Source organism: Lagopus leucura, unplaced genomic scaffold (genome assembly GCF_019238085.1).
Source record: "Lagopus leucura isolate 7727_CA_CO unplaced genomic scaffold, USGS_WTPT01 Super-Scaffold_100033, whole genome shotgun sequence".
NCBI classification, from domain to species: domain Eukaryota; kingdom Metazoa; phylum Chordata; class Aves; order Galliformes; family Phasianidae; genus Lagopus; species Lagopus leucura.
In genome coordinates, this window is record NW_024962282.1 from 3,774,221 (window position 1) to 3,794,922 (window position 20,702).

The following is a 20,702-nucleotide window of genomic DNA, read 5'->3' on the forward strand; positions in this document are numbered from 1 at the left end:
GGTCTTTAGCCTCTCAGAGCAACATTTCTGGCCAGCTGTAGACACGGCTGATTTTGAACTTTGCCCAAGAACTGATTTCTGCCTCAGTCTCGGGCCTATGAACAGGCTATGTTTATGACTGTCCTACTAATGGTCATCATATCAGACATGCCTCATCAGGAGCCTTACCTGACACCTGCCATGCTCAGCTACTCTGGGGTTCACGCCAGTTAACAAAGCCCTAGCCATCACTATGCTCTACTCTTGGCTTCAAGTCTTTAGGGAGAAACTAGCCTTCATTGCTCCCTAACACAACACCAGGCTTTACAAAAATGGAATGCAGTATCACTTGTTTCTTTTTTCCATAGTTCACTGAGTGACTATTGAAACAAATGTTTACGTTATTGCAGTTAATTTGCACTCTGAAAATTTCTGAAAACCATTCCCATCCTTAATTAAAAAAAAATAATAAAAATAAAAATAGGGAACAATATTTAATCTTACAATCAAAAGTAAAGAGGCTTCACTAATAAAAGAAACTTGTCCCAACCACCCAACCGTTCTAAATAGAAGTTCACTCATTTGTATGCACACCCCAAACACAAATGGCAATTCGGTTGCTCAGGCAGGCAAAGGCTTTTTTATTTTATTATTGAAATAGCTCAGTGCAGTGCTGTAACAGGACAGAAAGCACAGCAGTAACAGAATAGCAAAATCCCAGGATGCAGCCAGAGAGGACTTGCACAAATACAACAGCTGTGGGCTCAGAAACAAAGGAAAGAAGCCAGTTACCTTCAGAACGCCCCAGGTACATAGGAATCACCAGCAATCTCTCCTCGCCTCCACTGCCAACCCTTCAATGAGGTCTGGGAAGGAGTGCATCCTGGATCCATCCCTTCCAGCTTCCAGTCACTCAGATGCACTGCGTGCAGCCGAGCTCCCCCGGGTTGGCTCTGCCTTCCCACCAGCTGCTCCATCACTGCTTCAGGCCAACTCGGCATTTCCACTGCACTTAGTTAAGTTCCTTTTCTATTCCTGAAGAATGTTTAAAATATCATGTGGTAATAAAGTTCTTAAATATTGTCCACTGTCTACTGAACGCATTGCAGGCATGTCTTTAATGGGAAAAATCACCCAATTAGGTGCATTTTTAAGGATGCACTTTCACTGTTTTTATTAGTTTCTGCATTCTTTCACTTTGTTGCCGGATGTGAAAGCCTCTCTACACATGAAAGAACTAAGGACTGGTGTAAGCAGGAGAAAAGATAGTTACAGTTCATTGGACTGGGCAATTCGGTTGAGAATAATCAGTGCATAAATAAACGCTCTGATTCAAAGGGTCGATTAAAAACACCACTGCCGCTGCAGAGAGCGACCAACGCTGCAGGTAAGCGGGTCGCTCAGGGCTGGAGGCCGCCGCTCGCTGAGGGGCGCCCGCGAGGCCATCGTTGCCTCAGCAACAGCGCCGCGCGCCGCAGACCTCCGCGCTTTCCCGCCACCCCACGCGCGGGCGCGAGGCGGCCCTCGGGGCTCGTGCTTCGCTGCGATTGGCTCCTCGCGTCTCGGGGGCGGGGCGGGGCTGCCCGAGCACGTCCGGGTCACTCGGTGTACGAGGGGAAGTGCGGCCGTCGTTGCCGTAGCGCGGTGAAGGCCGGCGGTCCGGAGGAACTCGGCGGTTGGCGGCGTCCGCGCCGTTGTCATCGCTATCATGTCGCGGGGGTCTATCGAGATCCCTCTGCGGGACACCGACGAGGCGAGTCAGGACAGGGAGGCGGAGGCGCGGCCTGCTCTTGGGGCGGGAGGGCTCGCGATGCGAAAAGCGTGCCGGGCGCTCGCCGTGCGGCTCGCTGTGGGCCAGGGTGGCTGCTGACAGAGAGCGGTTGGGCACGGCCGGGTGTTCGATCCGGTGTCCTTCGCACCGCCGTGAGGGAGGGTTGGGGGGAGCTATTTGCTCTTCCATAGCGTGGTGTTTCGTGTGCGTTAGCTGCTTGTGCCGACTTTAACAAGTTTCCTTATAACTGCTGTAGTGTGTACATGGCTCATAAAGCACTCTGTGCGTTACACGAGAGAGGAGTTATCGTTCTCTGACAGAAACTTCAGCTGTGGGTGTCAGCATGAGTGGATGAGCTCGGTGCTCTTCAGATTGTGATTAAGAATGACTTGAGTTCTGAGGTTCTGGGTTAATCTTATAATAGCAACCTCGTAAAATCGAAATCCTTATCAACTGAGTGGCTCTAATTCAGTCATGGGGATGGAAGTCCCTGTGTAGGTAGCAGTAGGACAGACCTGGTTGTAACTGCTGTGCTGCTTTCTCACTGTGAAGTTGTAGTGATGTGGATGATGAATATCACACACAGTACAAGGTAACAGTGCAGAGATATTTAAATAGTGTTACACCTTAAATGGACATTCCACCTTGAGAGCATTTGTTCCTTTTTCCTCAGTTTTATATCAGAAGTGTAGACCCACTTGGTGAAATTGTGCTTGTTAGATAATGATGTCATGGTGAGAAGTTCTTGACCTCAACCTGCTCTAGCTGTAGGCATCCATGTTTGTTGCAGGGGAATTGGACTTGATGACCTAAAGGGTCAGATGATTCTATGATTCTGTCTTTGCTCATTGTAACTGTAGTTATTAGTGATCAGAAATTTATTCTCAGTCATGTTTGCCACATCAGTAACCTCTTCATTAATTCAGGCACAGTGGAAAATTGCACTGTTCTTAGATATATCTTAGAAATGGATTCTGTAATACTCTGTTCCTTGGATTATTTTGTGTCACAGATCTTTGTTTTACCTGTAGAAAGTGGTTTAAAAATAGAGTAGTTCTTGAAGGGATGTGTGTGAAGGCAAGTTGGTTAGCTGATTGTTACCTGAAGTGTGAACTTCCAGAGCCTGACATATATGGTGAAAAAAGTTAAATTAGTAACTCATCCCTGACCAGTATCCCTAACACTAGCTCTTCTCTCAGATATTTGTGAGAGGCCAGCACTTTTGTACTTTCCAGAATAAAAAACATCATAATTTCTTTCTTCACTACTTTCTGTGAATAGAATTGTTTGTTTTGTGTGCTGAAATGTCCAGCTTGCTTTGAGCTCAAGGATAAATAACACTGTTAATTTGAGAATATTAATGATAAGAAGGTCTACATTGTTTGGTTGTAGGTTATTGAGCTTGACTTCGACCAGTTACCTGAGGGTGATGAAGTTATAAGTATACTGAAACAGGAACACACACAACTGCACATATGGATTGCCTTGGCGGTGAGTATGTGCTCAACTGTGTATTTAATTTATCAAAGAATTCCACTTAATGTTATGACCAGGGATAATTGAATTTGGAACTGGAATTTCATTTGACTATTTGGTAACAGGTTCAAAGCAGATACTTCTGAATTGACACGTTAACATTTTTAACTTTTCTCATGAAACAAGGCTGCTCGATCCCTACCCTCCTGAGTTGTTGTTTTTTTTTTTCCTCCATATTTTTGTCATTTTGCATCTTTGATTATGTACTGTGTTGAAAAATAGAGTGCATTATTTGTACTGATGAAAGCACGGGGAAGCATGCGGAGGTACAAAAGTTCAGAGGAAAAACTATTTATCATTTATAAGAAATAGTTGTAAGACTTCTAAAAAACTAAGTTGGGATGGTGATAGGAAAAACATTGCTAATATCATTAATGTAATATTATTGCTTTATGTGGCTTATGGAACTTTCCATTAAAATCATGTATGTTTTACAGCTGGAATACTACAAACAAGGAAAAACAGAAGATTTTGTGAAGCTGTTGGAAGCTGCACGCATAGATGGGAACTTGGACTATAGAGACCATGAAAAAGATCAAATGACATGTCTGGATACTCTGGCAGCATATTATGTACAGCAGGCTCGAAAGGAGAAGAACAAGGATAACAAGAAGGAACTCATTACACAAGCTACCTTGTTATATACTATGGCTGACAAAATCATCATGTATGATCAGGTAAAAGGAATCTGTGTAAAATTTTTAATGGTTCATTTTTGCTTAATTTCAACATATTTTCTGTGTGCATTCAAAAAGTTCTTCTAAAGAAAGCAAATACTGATTCACTATAGGGAAATTCAAAAATGCTTAGGCTTTTAACTCTGGCATAACACTTGAAAACATCTGTAATGAGTGTGTGGTGCTACCAGGAATAATTAGTTATCTCTAGCTGGAGACATAATAGAACTAATGCATCAACTTTTGTGGGTTTGGGAAGGCGAGGTTGGTTGTTATTCTTTTGCTTGATGACATGTGAAGTTTTAGACATTTACCATTTGTTTAAACACCGTTTTTGATTTTGCTTATCCTGATGCAATGATTAAATAAATAAATCATTGAAAAAAAATCTTATTGCACAGCTAGATAACCTTTTTCATGGTCTCATCTTCATATTTTATGAAGATAAATGTTGCAGATATTTTGTTTTCTTTATCTAGAATCACTTGCTGGGAAGAGCCTGTTTTTGTCTGCTTGAAGGTGATAAGATGGACCAGGCTGATGCACAGTTCCATTTTGTGCTTAACCAGTCTCCAAATAATATTCCAGCCCTTCTCGGTATGAGTTTATGGATATTTGTGTAAAAATAAATAAAAATAAAAAATCCCTGATTTCTCTACTTGAGTTTTGGAATTAGCTGTGTGCTTAGGAAAGTGATATGTGTGTAAGCAGAGAGAGAAAGAAGAAGATGTAGAAGTATGTGCTTTTGACCAGAAGTGCATTATGAATACTTATTTTTCTTTACTCACTAATTAATCCAGGCTTAGTAAGTGTCTTTATTCTGCACCAGGAAAGAATTAAGTTTAAGTGGGAAGCCAGGAAAGTGTAAATTGATGTATTCCATTGTTATTTTATATTTGACATCACCAAAGATACCAAAAGAGCTGTGGTCGTCTGAATTTTCTGTTAGTTTTTTAATTGTAGCTTTTGAAAACTGGTACAGCGTGTGTTCAGTAAATGATATGTGTGTGCTGATTTACAGCAGCTTTGTTTATGTTTCTGATGAATTTGCAGCTGATATATATGTTTTCACAGGTAAAGCGTGCATTTCTTTCAACAAGAAAGATTACAGAGGAGCCCTTGCATACTACAAGAAAGCACTGCGCACCAATCCGGGTTGTCCAGGTAAGACAGAAACAATTTGCTAGTGGAAGCATCTAACTCAGATCTCCCTAATTCAAATATCTCCGGGCTTGTTTGTGTTCTGTCCAAAAGATCCACCAAAACCATCCCCAGAGCTACCACTAAAAAATCCCTTCATCCTCTTGGAGACTTGAGGTGTTTCTTGACTTGGCGTGCAACTTCATTGTTAGAGAAAAAAACCATGTTGAGAAAGATGCTTATATTTTTTTTTCTCCACTTATTACCTTCTACAGCTATTAGAAAATGAGAAGTTGTGTATTAAAATTGTGTGGAGCAGGGAGGAAAGTACTGCTCAAGACTACGAGCTCCGGAATAACAGTTAAGGAAATTATGTCAGTGCATTAGCATTAATAATGAAACAACATGAAATGTAGAATTCTACCCATATTTTGTGATAAGACTTTTTATTGTGTTGTATGGTTTTCTTAATGCAGAAATCTGGAAAAGCTGTAAAAGCTGTGCATGTGGTTTAGAAATAGTTGTAGTAGTAAAGGATATTTGCATGGGGATCATAAATGCTCTAAAATCTTCTGAGGGCTGTGGTATGCTTTTTCAGAACTTACCTGAAAGAGGTTTCTGCAAAGGTGATGTGCATTCCTTAGTCTGGCTTAGTGTAAGAATCACTGCTGCTAAAATAAGTGTAGAAATGTAAGCCATACTTTGAAACTAACGTATTTTATTCTCACTGTATATAAATGTCTCTGCATCTGTAGTCCTGAAAGAGCAGAACAATGTGAATCCTCTATATTAGCTTGTCTGTACAGATCATGGAAGTTAGAGGATGATAAACAGCATCTTGCTAACAGTGAATCAATTGTTTGAGGCAGAATGCCAGCAAACTTGTTAATTTGACTGTTTTCTGAAGGCCTCCTACTCTCAGGTGAACTTTAAGCTGCCCAAGATACTTGCAGCCCTTTCATCTGACAATTTTTTCATGTCTTTCTTAGTTATTTTTGTGACATTTTCATAGAAGTAATATTTTATTTGATCATTGTTTGAGTATTGTAAAGATGTATGCCAATCTGGTAAAATCTTATGAAGAAACCTAGAGAAGTTGACTTTGCTACCGAGTGAGGGAGGCTGTGTTTTAAAACAGCAGATTATTAGAAGGCTTTACAGGTTTTAAAAAAGTATTTCCGCTCAGTATGTTTAAAAAAAAAAAGTAAAAATAGAAGTTGTTGAAATGTTGGGATTCTGAATGGTGTCATCTTGTTCTTCAGCTGAGGTTCGATTAGGTATGGGTCATTGCTTTGTGAAACTGAACAAGTTGGAAAAAGCTCGTTTGGCGTTCAGCAGAGCTCTGGAGCTAAATTCAAAATGTGTTGGAGCTTTGGTTGGTCTGGCTGTCCTGGAACTCAATAATAAAGAGGTGGGTCTGACTTAACTATAAGCCATACTCGCTTGAAACAGCAAGGTTTTTATCATTTGAGGGGCACTCCAGGTTTTAAGAGGGGTACAAAAATGCGTGATTAAATCATTTCAGCCTGTGTTACTGTTAAATGATGTGATAGGTTTGTACTTAAGGTACGTGCTGAGTAACTTTCTTTAGCTAAAAGCAGTCAATTCTGTTGCTTATAGAGGTGCTTTTCTAAGCACAGAAAGTCCCTGATGAGATGTGTGAATACACATCCAGTCAGAAAGTGGTGATTTTAAAAATCTTTCATGAGCAGTGGTTGCATATCTAATAGCCGGCCTTGCTTAACCTCCTTGAAGTTTCAAATGTGTAAGTATGTGAGTTTGTACTCAAGATGATCTGAAAGTTCCCAGATACTTGGAGACCTCATTTGCGATGACAGCTGTATCCAGAGCATCAGGATTTTTTTCTGGAAGAGCATCTACTGGCAGGAAGATCACAGTAAAAGATGTGGTCATAGATTTGTCCCAGGCTTCCAAGACTTTATGGAACATAACCTTTCGTACAACTGTGCAAGTTGTGCTCTAGCTAACTCAGAGCATACACTCCATAGTAAACCAAGGAATCAACAAATTTTAACTAGGCTGATGAAATCAAGATGTATCTCTAGATGTCATATGACCATGCTGTCATAAAACTTAACTTGAGATCTGAAGGTCTGAGATGGTCAGCCTGTGCTAAGAAAGTTATCAGTGGAAGATGGGACCTTTAAGGTTTTAAATAAGTAAATAAGCAAATAAATTACCAACCTTTCTTGCATAGTCGTATGTTGCTAATATCTAATATTGTTGCAGAATTGCTTTGTGTAGAACACATAGCTCTCTAGGAAAGAACTTTTTTTAGTACGGAATATCTGAAAATGACTTAGTTTACAAAGTCATGGGAAAAAATTATTTTAGACTCCCATAAGAAATTTGAGTAAACATGACTTCGAGAGGTTTTTTCCCCATAAAGCTCCAGGGACAACCAAAAATATTCTAACATCAGATCATAACAAATAATTCAGTGGACAAGAAACGGATGAAACCTGCTATTTTACATGGTTGATTCCCTGAAAATTTGTTAAATCTCCAAAGTCCCCTTAAACTTTGCAAAGCTGTGATTAAGAACTGACCCTCCTCCGTTTCCACAATTTGCACTGCAATGTTAGCATAGCATCACATTTCTCTGAGGTACAAACTTCTAATTGATTTCTCCCGTGTTTAGATATTGGCAATGTTTCTCCATCCTTAAGGATACTATGAAGTCAAATGAGGGTTGAGATTACGCTGTGTTCTCTCTGGAGTTGGTCTTCTCTCTGATTTCATTTCATGAAGGTGCCTAGGAGCTTTGAGACCTCTGCCCAACCACTGAGTTTATTTGAAACTGGACATGAGGTCCAAATTACTGGAAAAATCAGACTTAATATGATTGTAAGGCCTTTTTTGCCTTTGAAAGTTAAGCAAAAATGATTCTGTATCTCCTAGCCAGTCTATATTTTTGTGATGAAACTGGACAGATACTGCCTTCATTAAAATGAAATTTGTTTGTGTGCCAGTTGGACTTCAGATTTTATGACACTGAGACCTCAGTTTATTACTAGGTTATTAGTACTGTATAATTTATTTTTGTTCCTTTTTCCTATTATGAAATACCTACAGATTTAAGATCGTATGCTTGTGATATATATCTCAGCAACATCCCCCAAAAATGGCACTTACTGTGTCAGTTTTGCACTTGAACTTGTCATCAAGTCAAATGTGCACTCGTGGAAAGCTTTATTTAAATTTAGGCCTCTGTATAAAAGCATGTGCTCTTAGAGTAATATCACTAAGTCAAACTTCTGCCATTTTTAAAATTAGAACTTAATTTCAATAGGTCTTAATTCAGTATCAGAAGTTCTTGTTTAAAATTTGAACATGACAATATTTTCACATCTCTGTTTAATGAATCATTCAAAGACCAAAACCAAACAAGATCTAGAGACGCTGAACAGTAGAAGGAAGGCTGTCAGAGGTGTGCAACTGAAATGGCAAAGGACACTAAGGCTATGTGATTCTTTTTGTTTCTCCCTAGAAAGTAATACTTCATTTTTTTTTATTGTTGTTGTTTGCTTGTTTCTTTGTTTCCTTTTCTGCACCCTATCTGATGGCTTCATTTTTTGTTTCCCGTCTTTATGCTGCAGGTAGAAAAGCTGGTAGCTGCATTTTCTTTTTCTTTTGAGAGCCTAGCACACAGGCTCTGTTAGAGTTCCTGCAGCAGTGTCACCTGAAGAGTAGTTTTTAAATTCTTAATAAGATAAAGCTATTGAGATGCTGCTGATACCTTTGAATGTTTCATTTAGGCTGATTCCATCAAGAATGGCGTCCAGCTCCTCTCTAGGGCTTACACGATTGATCCCAGTAATCCAATGGTGCTGAATCACTTGGCTAATCACTTCTTCTTCAAGAAGGTAAGTAAGTGGTCTGTGAAATTTTACAGTCAAATATTTAGTAACTCCAAGCAGAAAGGATTCCAGGGTTAGGTTTGATCTCATTTCATCAGGCTGGGTGGTACAGATTATGGAACTGATAATATAGATGAATATGCATTAAGTTTTTAACTTAATTTTTTTGTAAGTTTTTCTTAAGAAGGACAAAAATAGTACACTTGTTTCTTAAATCTAGCTCACTTTTATCTCCCAAAGGGATTTTTCCATTTTCTTGTTGTTTGTTTTTCCTTTTCCCTTCTGGGTTTTAAAATATGTAAAAGATAAGGATTAAAGAGAAAGCAGGAGCCTCTAAAACTAAATCTGTTGTTATTTAGTAGATGATGTGGCTAAAACTTTCCTTTATTTGCTGTGTATTCTTGTGTAAGTAAAACATGACTGGACTAAATAAAATGAAGGCTTTCAAATTCATTTATTTAGGATTATGGTAAAGTACAACACTTGGCTCTTCATGCTTTTCATAATACGGAAGTTGAAGCAATGCAGGCGGAGAGTTGTTACCAGCTGGCTAGGTCTTTTCATGTACAGGTAGGAAACCTTTTAAAAGCCTCTCTTTGAGGTTTTACACCTAAAATTCTTGTTAAATTGTTTGGAAAAAGCTTACATGTGAAAGCACTACCTGCCATTTCTTTAATTTTTGTTTAGGAAGATTATGATCAAGCTTTCCAATATTACTACCAAGCCACTCAGTTCGCCTCATCTTCTTTTGTACTTCCATTTTTTGGATTGGGTCAAATGTACATTTATAGAGGGGACAAGGAGAATGCGTCACAATGCTTTGAAAAAGTTTTGAAAGCCTATCCTAACAATTATGAGACTATGAAAATCCTTGGATCTCTTTATGCAGCTTCAGAAGACCAGGAGAAAAGGGATATTGCAAAGGTGAGTTGTGCTTCTGCCAGTGTTGTGCTGACAGAACTCTTTTACATACAAGAGCATAACTTAAGGCAGAGGCTCTTTTTTCAAGTCTGATTTTCAAGGTGCCTGAAACTCAGGGTTACTTGACTCTGAATATACAATATTTAATATTTGCTGTCATATGAGATCCTCTTATCTGTGGGGAGCTACAACTTCTGAACAGAGCTGGAGCTCCTACTTGTCTCTGGATAAAGCAACTTCAGAAATTCAGACAAGCCCCAGCCTCACATTTTCCTACTTACTATTAAAAGGCAGAATACTTCCCAAATTTAGGGATTTCTAGAAAACAATTGTCATGGCTTACCTGAAAAAACAGTGTTAATGTGGTTTTGCTTTTTCATTTAATAAAATATTTTTTGATCTAATATTGGTTAAATGCATGCACATATTAGTAGCCATCACTTTCTAGTGTCTTATATTGGTGTGACACTTAGTACTTTCCACTTCTCTAAAACTTTAAAACCTGTTTTACATTCTGCAAAAAAGAGGAAAATAACAAAGAAGGAAACTAACAAATAACTTTGCTCTTTAGTTCAGGTTTAACAATTTCTGTGTCCACGAAAAAGTGTGATTATTTTCTGCTGTTTCTTAGGGACATCTAAAGAAAGTCACAGAGCAATATCCTGATGATGTAGAGGCATGGATTGAGCTAGCCCAAATTCTAGAACAGACTGACATACAGGTAATTGATAATAAACACTGAGGGAATTACATATATGCTTTTTATAAGAGCACACGAAGCTCATTCTCCTCTTTCTTGCATCTGCTTTTTATTTGTACAGGGTGCACTGTCAGCTTATGGTACAGCCACACGCATTCTGCAAGAGAAAGTACAGGCTGACGTCCCACCAGAGATTTTGAATAATGTGGGTGCTCTGCACTTCAGGCTGGGAAACTTAGGAGAAGCAAAGGTATGTAATTACTGAAAGTTTGAATCGAATTTTATCATCACCCAGAAGCTTTCCTCTAAGAACATTCTTGAGTGTTTTAGTCTTTTTCTCTTTTTATACTTTAGAAATATTTCTTGGCATCGCTGGATCGTGCAAAAGCAGAAGCTGAACATGACGAGCATTATTACAATGCTATCTCTGTAACAACGTCCTATAACCTTGCCAGACTGTATGAGGCCATGTGTGAATTTCACGAAGCGGAAAAACTGTACAAGAACATTTTAAGAGAACATCCCAATTATGTTGATTGTAAGAAACACTTGGTATTTTAGTTCCACAGTCTTTCTTAAAATACCAAAAACTTTCAGTTGAGTGTCTTCTGGTCTCCTTATGTCTGTCCTCCCTTCTCTTCACAGTAGTTGCCTTTTTACCTACCATTTTCTCTATATTTTTTTTTAAGGCCTGAATCATTCTTGTAGTCCAATCTCCAGACATAAGAGTTCTGATTATTGGTGGATTTTTATTGTACTCCAAAAATCTAGCAAGATTAGCTTGTCTAGACTTGTGTGCCTGTTGTCCCTTACTGCTCCCCTTGCTTCCCTCCCCAAAACCCTTAGCACCTCAGTTCTCAGGTGCAATCAAGATTATCCACTCAGTATGCCCAGCCTCTGCAACCCTACCTGCTTACATCGGTGGAAATATAGTGATTATACCAAATGCTGTCTACCATGGGCCCTTGGCCTTCCTCCACAGAAGAAGAGCTGAAGTTGAGGGCATCAGTGCAGTGCTTTTTTTCCTCTTTGCTTTACTCTTTCTCTTGTTTTCAAGTATCCAATCTGATATGCTCTCTGTAAAGGAAAGGTGATAGCACTCTCTCAGCAAGCTGCAGCATGCTCTAGCCTAATCCTTAGCCATATCTCTTCTTGTCTATTACTGCTGCTTGCTATCTGGTTGTCTTTGCAAAGCCTGCAGGGGCGGGAGAACTGTTTAATGTGGAGGGAGCTAAAACTGTATAACATACGTGGCCTTCACTATTGGAGGTTTCTTGAATGTCAGTAACTTGTGAAAACAGGTAAAGTAAGTTAAATGTTACTGTCGGAAGTTCATCTTTACATAGTGCATCTCAGCTTGAATAGAACATGAGAAATGTCGTGATGCTGTCCTTAGATTAAGAAAAAGATTGCTTTTGAACATTTGAAAAAATTGCTTTTTGTGTGGCTAGTGTTTTTCATATTTGAGATTACTTGAAGCTGTTTCTTAATGTTGTTGTTTTCTTCATTTTTAGGCTACTTGCGCTTGGGTGCTATGGCTAGGGATAAAGGTAACTTCTATGAGGCTTCTGATTGGTTTAAGGAAGCGCTTCAGATAAATCAGGTTTGTAACCCTTTGACTGTTTTAATTGAGAACACTTAGCACTAGCTTATTCTTTCAAATTTGTTTTCCTTCTGTTGTTGTTCTATTTTGCTTGTTGATATAAAGTAGGAAAAGAGTGAGAACTGCTATAACCTGCTCTTTTTAAAATTGTTTTTTTATTTTTAACATGGAATTTTATTTAACAAAAATAGCATTTTATACCTGGAAAAGTAACCTTGTATGGAAATATAGTATCTTTGCAATTGACAGTAAACTTTTACTCAGGACCATCCAGATGCTTGGTCTCTGATTGGTAATCTTCATTTGGCTAAACAAGAGTGGGGTCCAGGACAGAAGAAATTTGAAAGGATATTGAAGCAGCCTTCCACACAGAATGATACTTACTCCATGTTGGCTCTTGGCAACGTTTGGTTGCAGACCCTGCATCAACCCACAAGAGACAGAGAAAAGGTAATGGGCATCCGTCTGTCCCGTGTGTGTGATTTTACTTATTTAACTTTGGTTGGTTACTCAGGGTGCTTTTGTTTTTGCCTCTTTGACATATTACAGTCCATTAAAACACTAGGTAGGTTTTTCAGTGCCTCATTATAGCAATGAGTGATCAACTGGGATACTTCTCTCCGCAGGAAAAACGTCATCAAGACCGTGCGTTAGCAATCTACAAGCAAGTACTCAGGAATGATCCAAAGAACTTGTATGCTGCTAATGGCATAGGTGAATGCTGGATTAGTTTTCCTTAAATTGCAATTGATGGTATTACTACATTTTATGCTTTAATACATGTAGAGTTGTTTTTGCAGAGCCTGCACATTATTTAGTGGAGCACATGAAAGAATAGCTTTCATATGACAGCTATGTCAGTTTTTAATGGGAAACTTGACTCAGGCAATATTTTATTTTCTTTGGCAGGAGTACATAGTACATGAACTTGGAAGCTTACGCTGTACATATTACTTTCCCCTTAGGAGCTGTCTTGGCGCATAAAGGATATTTCCGTGAAGCTCGTGATGTTTTTGCCCAAGTGAGAGAGGCAACAGCAGATATCAGTGATGTGTGGCTGAATTTGGCACATATCTATGTAGAACAGAAACAGTACATCAGTGCTGTGCAGATGGTAACATCTCTAAATTGAACTACATAATGTGTTGGGTTAGATGACTTCTGGATGGTTCTTAGCTGTCACTGGCAGCTGCTAAGTTTCTGAATAATTTTTTAACAATTTATAGGTTTATTTCTAGCAATACTATTTGCTGTCAAGTATAGACTTAATTTGCCAAATAGTTTTTTTTTTTAGGTAGCAGAGTTGGGTTGGAATTTTAATTTGGGAGCTCTTTTTTGTTGCAGAGGTTTCACTTGGTGAAGTTACTGTATGTGATTTACTTTCAGATGTTAGTGAAATAATACAGTTTGCTGCTGGGATTTTTTTAATACCAACACTTCCTGGTCTTATTTATGCAGTTGTTTGCAAGAACAGTTGGAGATGTTTGGAAAACTAGCTGCTATTATTTCTCTTGCTATGCTTAAAATCATGGGGTAATTTATGTTGAGAGATCTCTTGAGGTCATCTAGTTCAACTCACTCAAGCAAGCTAAGTTCCAAGTATCAACCCACACTATTTAAATTAGTTGATCAGAAAGCATAAAAACAAGCTTAACAAAAAAGTATTGAGCAAGATGGAAGCTCAGAAAAACTTGTTCTGTTAAGCTTTATATATATTTTTTATATATATATATATATATATATATATATATATATATCAATATTTATATAGAGTGTCAAAAATACTTAACTCAGAGCTATCCTAAAGCTTTTTTGATGGACCTCTTTAGCAGAATCTGTGGTGATAGAACAAGGGCAAATGATTTCAAGGTAAAAAAGTTAGGTTAGATATAAGGAAGAAATCTTTTACAGTGAGGCTCTGGGACAGGTTTCTGAGGGATGTGGTTGATGCCCCATCCCCAGAGACTTACAAGGCCAGGTTGCATGAGGCTATTAGATGGCCTTCAGAGGTCCCTTCCTGCACTTAAGGATTCTGATAGTTGTAAGGAAGAGATATTGGGCCTTTATACTTGATCAAGACCTCAGAGTTACTCTTCTTCAGTAAACTACTGTGAAAGGATTTAACAACATGGTCTGTTGGCTTTTGTTGTGTTAGAGTAGAATCTACCTTCAGGACCATCTCTGCTCTTACATGCAAAAAGCCTAATGATACATTGAATTTTAGTGATAAAGTGGGGAAAATCACCTTTTATTTGTCAGAAAATATTGTACTTACTTGCTGACACATTTAGGTGAAGCTGCTTAGTGGAAATGTGCGATGTTTTGTTGTTCTCTGGATTCTGCTATGCAGTTGGTGCAATCCGTAGTCTGCAGTAGATGATATTGGACTCAAAGGGAGATGAGTTTAACACAGCAGCACAGCTTACTGCAATATCAGGTGTTGCAGTGAGTTCTCTACTGTAAAGCATTCAAATCCAAGGCAGACTTACACTTCTGCATTAGGGTACAGGGTATTTGTTATCTGTAGTTGGGCTGGAAGTAAAGGCTGCTTTCTATTTCTTGCTATTTTGGAAGATTAAAAATTATGAAAGATTTCCTAATAGCATGGCAAATAAAAGGCACTTTTTAATGAAAAGCATGAGATGCATGATTGCTGGAGGCTTTACTCTGAGGCTATAAAACGTAAAGTAACAAGTGGTCTTTTACACCAGTGATCAGCTTTAGTGTGAAAGAAGATATAATGTAACAAGAAATAGGCAGCTGGGTGGACAGAATATCTTAAAAGTGTGTATTTATTTTGTAACTGATTGCATCATCTGTATGAAGTTACTGCATTTCAATTTATTACATTTTCAATTTATGAATAAATAAGAGAATAACTGAGAGTGCTCTTAAAATTAGTTTGTTGGCCTTGTTACAATAGATGGTACTTGCAAAGTATTCTATATTCAGACATCTACAGAGCCTCCCAGACTGCTGCTGGTTTTCAGAAAAATCAAGTTGTTGCTACAGAATAGCAGGGAAGGATTCTCTAATCAGTGAACAAAGCATCTCTGTATGCAGCATAATATGCTGATTTAAAATGAAAAACAACAGAAAACCAACCACACAGCAAAAGGCACATTAGCAGTAATACATCCTAGGAATACAAGTGTACTGGAGTTAACTAACAAAAATAACTAACCATTGGCACCTCTTGATTTTTCTGTTTCAGTATGAAAACTGCCTCAGAAAGTTCTATAAGCATCAGAACACTGAAGTATTGTTATATCTGGCCCGGGCACTCTTCAAATGTGGGAAATTACAGGAATGTAAGCAGACTTTGTTAAAGGTATGCAGAAAATAGGAAGGTCATGGAACAAAATTACTGTGAACTGGTACGTGCTTAAGTCTGTTTAAATTCAGTAGTCGTGAGTTGAAACAGTGGTGTTTATTCTCTGTATACCTCTATTTACCTTACTTGTATACTTCTGTAGTGGGTAATAAAAACAGGCTTTTTATTTACAGGCCAGACACGTTGCACCAAGTGATACAGTCCTTATGTTTAATGTGGCTTTAGTGCTACAAAGACTAGCTACCTCAGTCCTGAAAGATGAGAAAAGCAATCTAAAGGAGGTACTTAATGCTGTGAAAGAGCTGGAGTTAGCCCACAGGTAAAGCTGATTCATTTCTCGTCTTTGTAATATATTTCAGTTCCCTTGCAGTAAATATGCAGCATGGATCACAGATTCTGATTAGACAAGCAGTCATATCCAGTGAAACATTGTATTGCATTCTAGAGTTCCTAGCAGAACTAGTGGGCCTGAAAATACTGTGTGAAAATACAGGCTTTGCTCCAGAACTAGTTGTATTTGACCAGGTGGCAATTATGTATTTCTTAGTGAGTTTTGTAATATGATTGGGGGGGGACTTGTTCATAGATGAACATAGTTGGAAAAGCATTGTGAATTATTCTACAAATTTAATGCTTTATTGAAGACATCTTTAAAAGCATCTTGTAAACCTTTGGAAGTAGGTCTCAAAATCGAGTCTAATAGTTAATGACTAGTAGTTCTTTCTGGATTATTGTTCTCCTTTGGAGTACTTCTAGAATCTCTTACATCTGAGAACTCTGAATGTACTTGCTTGGTGTTTTATTGAAAGTGGATGCATACAATAAGGCAGAAAATTGGTGAATGTCCTCCTCTGATGAGTTTCCTAGGATTTTAACTGGGGAGCTAGTGCTTACTTTTAAGGCAGAGTTGCATTAAATGTGTAACTGATACCACTTTTGCTCTTCCTTATGTTTTTCTTCTAGGTACTTCAGTTACTTGAGCAAAGTGGGTGATAAGATGAGATTTGATTTGGCACTTGCTGCAACAGAAGCCAGGTAAGAAGCAAATGCTTTCAGAAGCTAAGGGGAATGCTTTTGTCTTGGTTTTTGTTTGCTTGTCTTCCAGAATAAAACTGGTTTTCAACTGGATTTCAGCTGCCTGTTTTACACAACAGCAGAAACCCAAATACAGGGTTACTCCCCGTTACTGTTTTGTTTTTTTTTCCTTTCTTCATTTTCTAATATGTTTGTGCAGTCCACAACACTAAATGTGTCTTCTTCCATCAGCTGAAACCCGTAAAACTTCTGCTATTTTAATGGAAACTTTTCCATCAAGGAGAATGTGACTGTGTATTTAAAGATCTCTAGTTCTGCCTATTTTGACTTTAAAGCTCATCGTAACAGTTTGCTTTCATGGAGATTTAAGTTAGCTTATGGTGAGTAGAGTGGGTCAGCTACTGAAACGTGAAATGTTTGTGTTCTGGGTGTCTAGTCTGCTTTAAGTTTTGTTCAGGGTACTGCTTGTACTCAAGCCTGCTGAAATGTAAAGCAATAAGTTCTGAAGTTGTACGTTGCATATTGCAATTTGCAGATAGATTTGCTTACTAGAGGGTTTCTTTGTTAACTCAGTAATCTGTGCTGGTCTTCTGTTGTACTAGTTCAGGTATCTTACTGTCACAAATACAGCATTCTGATGCATACCCTCTCTAAAACTGTTTCTCCTTGTGGTGTGTCTGCCACCTTCCTTCACTTGAAACCACTGCATGTTGTAGGCAATGCTCTGACTTACTGAGTCAAGCCCAGTATCACGTGGCTCGGGCACGCAAACAGGATGAAGAAGAGAGGGAGCTGCGTGCAAAGCAAGAACAAGAAAAGGAGCTGCTTCGTCAAAAACTACTGAAAGAGCAGGTTTTGATCTGTTACATTGTATTGAATTTAAGCAAAAGATGTTTCTATTGCTCCATGATGTTCCTGGGTGTAACTGATTTAAAGTATCAAGCAGACAGTTTTCTTAGAAGTAGTAACTGCTAGCAAAATAGAGTAGTTGTAGTTACCAAGTGATCTTCTACCCCATACCCTTACAGATATGTTTTTATTTTTGTAATGTAATCCAGGTATTGCCTTTTAAAAGCTTTGCCTTCAAAATACTGTACTGATGGCTGGATGAGGGAGCTCTTGAAAACAACTAAAAAAAAAAAGGCCTTTTGCCTGCTGTAGTGTAGATGTTGTACAAAACCTTTTTGCCACGTGGACCTTGTGCTGTGACAGATTTGTAGAAGTGTTGCAGTTTCTTGTCCCTGCACAGCTTGAGCACCTTTGAATGTAATAGTACAGATACAGTAGTAATGGGTGTTTGTGTCTCTGTTTCAGGAAGAGAAACGCCTGAGAGAAAAAGAAGAGCAGAAGAAGCTTTTGGAACAAAGAGCTCAATATGTGGAGAAGACAAAGAATATTCTTATGTTCACTGGTGAAGTAGAAGGATCAAAGGAGAAAAAACGTGGTGGTGGTGGAGGCAGGGTAGAACAGAATTTATTTAACTTCCTCTTTCACTTTCCCTTTAAATGTTATCTTGGGTTAACATCAAACATGTAGAGTTTTAATTTCAAGCCACTTAACCTCTGTTGTATGAAGTGGTGCAGATTTAATACCCCAGTGTAAAAACTGAAAGTTAATGCCTAAGTTATGACCAAGGTGGCATTACTAAAATCTGTTCTTCTCGATGTTTAAAATAACCAGAGATTATGAAGTGTAAATTTGGAATTGGTTTCTTAATGATAACAGGTTAGAGTGCATGAGAAAGTTGTCACAGGAAGGGCTGTGTTTTCATGTCTTAGAAAATATTTTCAGAAAGAACTTCACTTCTGACTTGCCATCTGGTAGTTTTTAACTTGAAGATAAATAGATAAATTATCTGTTACAGCGTTCCAAAAAAGGAGCAGGGGAATTTGATGAGTTTGTCAATGATGACAGCGACGAAGATTTGCCCATGTCTAGAAAGAAAAAGAAGAGGAAGGGCAGTGGTAGTGAACAAGATGGGGAAGAAGAAGAAGGGGAGAGGAAGAAGAAGAAGAGGAGGAGGTAACTGGTACTTTAATGTCAGACTTTCTTGAGAAATAATGTGGCTGTTAAGTATATTCTCATGCAGTTTTTCATGACAGCTTAAAAAATATGAACAGTTGTTAATAGGTTAGTGTGATTAAGTCTTACAATAGGTGTTTTTAAATACAAGTTACGGAACTCCTACGCAGAAGTATGAATAATATTTATCAGCTGGAGTTTGGACTGCTTTTTTTTGTGCTTTTTAAGGTTTTTATATAGTTGACATGATGTAAAATACTATTCTGTTTAAGACCCCAGAAAGCAGATGAGGGGAGCGATGATGAAGAAAATGAAAATGGTCCAAGACCTAAAAAACGCCGTCCACCCAAAGCAGAGAAGAAGAAGGCTGTAAGTCAACTGCTGAGTATCTTCTTGTTTCTCTAAACATGCATTTGAACTTAAGCACTACTGCATTCAACAGAGTTATAAATGCTGAAAATTATAACAGGTTTTTGTAGCAAACTGCCTTTTGTCCTTCCCTTTTGCTGTAGCTGCTTCAGTGTTGAACAGAATATTTCTGAAGCAATGTATAACAATTGATAGTAAACGGAAAATTTTGATCAAATAACTTTAGAGCATCTGTTAGAAAGAAGCATGCCTCTTGTATTTTTTTTAATTTTTTTTTAATACTCTAACCAAGTGTGTGAATGAGCAGCTCTTGTTTTTGTTTTTTTTCCTGCCCCTCAGCCCAAACCAGAACGTTTGCCTCCTTCAATGAAAGGAAAGATCAAATCAAAAGCCATAATTTCATCTAGTGACGATTCATCTGATGAGGACAAACTCAAGATTGCTGATGATGGGTAAGAACTGTTCTTCACTTCTCCAACACTGAAGTTTCAACACGTGTTTTTGAGAAAAATGACACTGTTTATAGTAATTAGCTGAAGAGGAGCATTTTGTTGTACTCAAAACCTCACCGTGTTCTTTACGAATTACTCCACTGCCTTTTGCAGTCAGATCGTGCTACTGTTTCTCAAATCCAGCATCCTAATTGGATTGGTTGTTTTTTTCCCCCTGTACAGGCATGCCAGGAATAGCAACAGCGATTCAGATGATGGGGAACAGCAGCACAGCAAACGCATTGTTTCTGATAGCGATTCTGATAACAGAAACAAATCCGGCAGTGAGGCAGGCAGTCCGAGGAGGTCCAGCGTCCACCCATCCGAAGAAGATTCTGACAGTGACAGGTCAGCCAGGAAAAGGAGACGGTCGGATTCAGAGCAGTCTGACAATGAGTCTATGCAGTCAGGAAGAAGTCGTTCTGCTGGTTCGGATAACGAATCTCGCCCAGCTTCTCGCAGTGCTGAATCAGACAGAGATTCTGAGAGAGGATCTGATAACGAGGGTTCTGCCAGAGGATCTGGTAATGAATCTGAACCAGAAGGATCCAATAATGAGGGATCTGAAGGGGGTTCTGATGACAGCGATTAGATCTGAAATTACATCTTTTTAAATGTTCGTGTAAATATATTTCAGTTGTAGAGAAAGCCAATTTTTGTATTTGAAAACTTACAGGCAAATACATTAAGTTAGTAAACTCTCTTGAGACCTTTCTGTGATTCTTTCTATTAGCAACTGATGGATGTTTCTCTAAGTTGGCCTACGGTGTACTCTTAAATCAAAACTGCTGTAGATGAAGAACAGAAACCCTGTATCATAGGCATACCTGGGATGGGATGCATGTAAAAACTGTGGAACATTAAATCTCAGTTTAGGTGGTTCTAGTGTGGCTGAAATTGTGTTTTCTCTATTTATACATGCATAGATTTCTTGAGACAGTGTCGCAATAAAACTGTTCCTGCTAATTTGCTTCGAGTGATTTATTTTAAGCCTTAAAAGGTACAAGCAGAAAACGTTTTGTTTGACAGAGGAGTGTGTTTTGAGGAAGCAGTCTCCAAGTTCATCTCAGCTTCAATATGAGCTGTTGGAGTTGAGCTCTTTTGTATCTTGCATTCATGCATGACAGCAACAGCGTGCTTTGTAAACTGCAGCGAACCAAATTTCTTTTATGGTTGTCTTTGCCTGACGTTTTGGAAAAATCACTCTTTTGCACCACTCTGGGGAAAGAAAATTTCTTTCTGC

General features: G+C 38.5%; 1 protein-coding gene across 1 annotated transcript; it reads left to right on the plus strand.

Annotated features, from left to right (window-relative positions):
- The first annotated feature begins 1,580 nt into the window (after positions 1–1,580).
- Positions 1,581–20,425, plus strand: CTR9 (CTR9 homolog, Paf1/RNA polymerase II complex component). Its single transcript, XM_042882088.1, has 25 exons — positions 1,581–1,732; positions 3,143–3,241; positions 3,724–3,963; positions 4,443–4,560; positions 5,038–5,127; positions 6,366–6,514; positions 8,883–8,990; positions 9,447–9,554; positions 9,672–9,908; positions 10,537–10,626; positions 10,727–10,855; positions 10,960–11,143; positions 12,120–12,208; positions 12,473–12,658; positions 12,835–12,922; positions 13,174–13,322; positions 15,423–15,539; positions 15,716–15,861; positions 16,506–16,577; positions 17,294–17,429; positions 17,892–18,038; positions 18,442–18,599; positions 18,872–18,968; positions 19,308–19,420; positions 19,643–20,425. The coding sequence occupies exons 1-25, from the start codon at positions 1,688–1,690 to the stop codon at positions 20,049–20,051; spliced, it is 3,504 nt and encodes a 1,167-aa protein (XP_042738022.1). The 5' UTR covers positions 1,581–1,687; the 3' UTR covers positions 20,052–20,425.
- Positions 20,426–20,702: the final 277 nt, after the last annotated feature.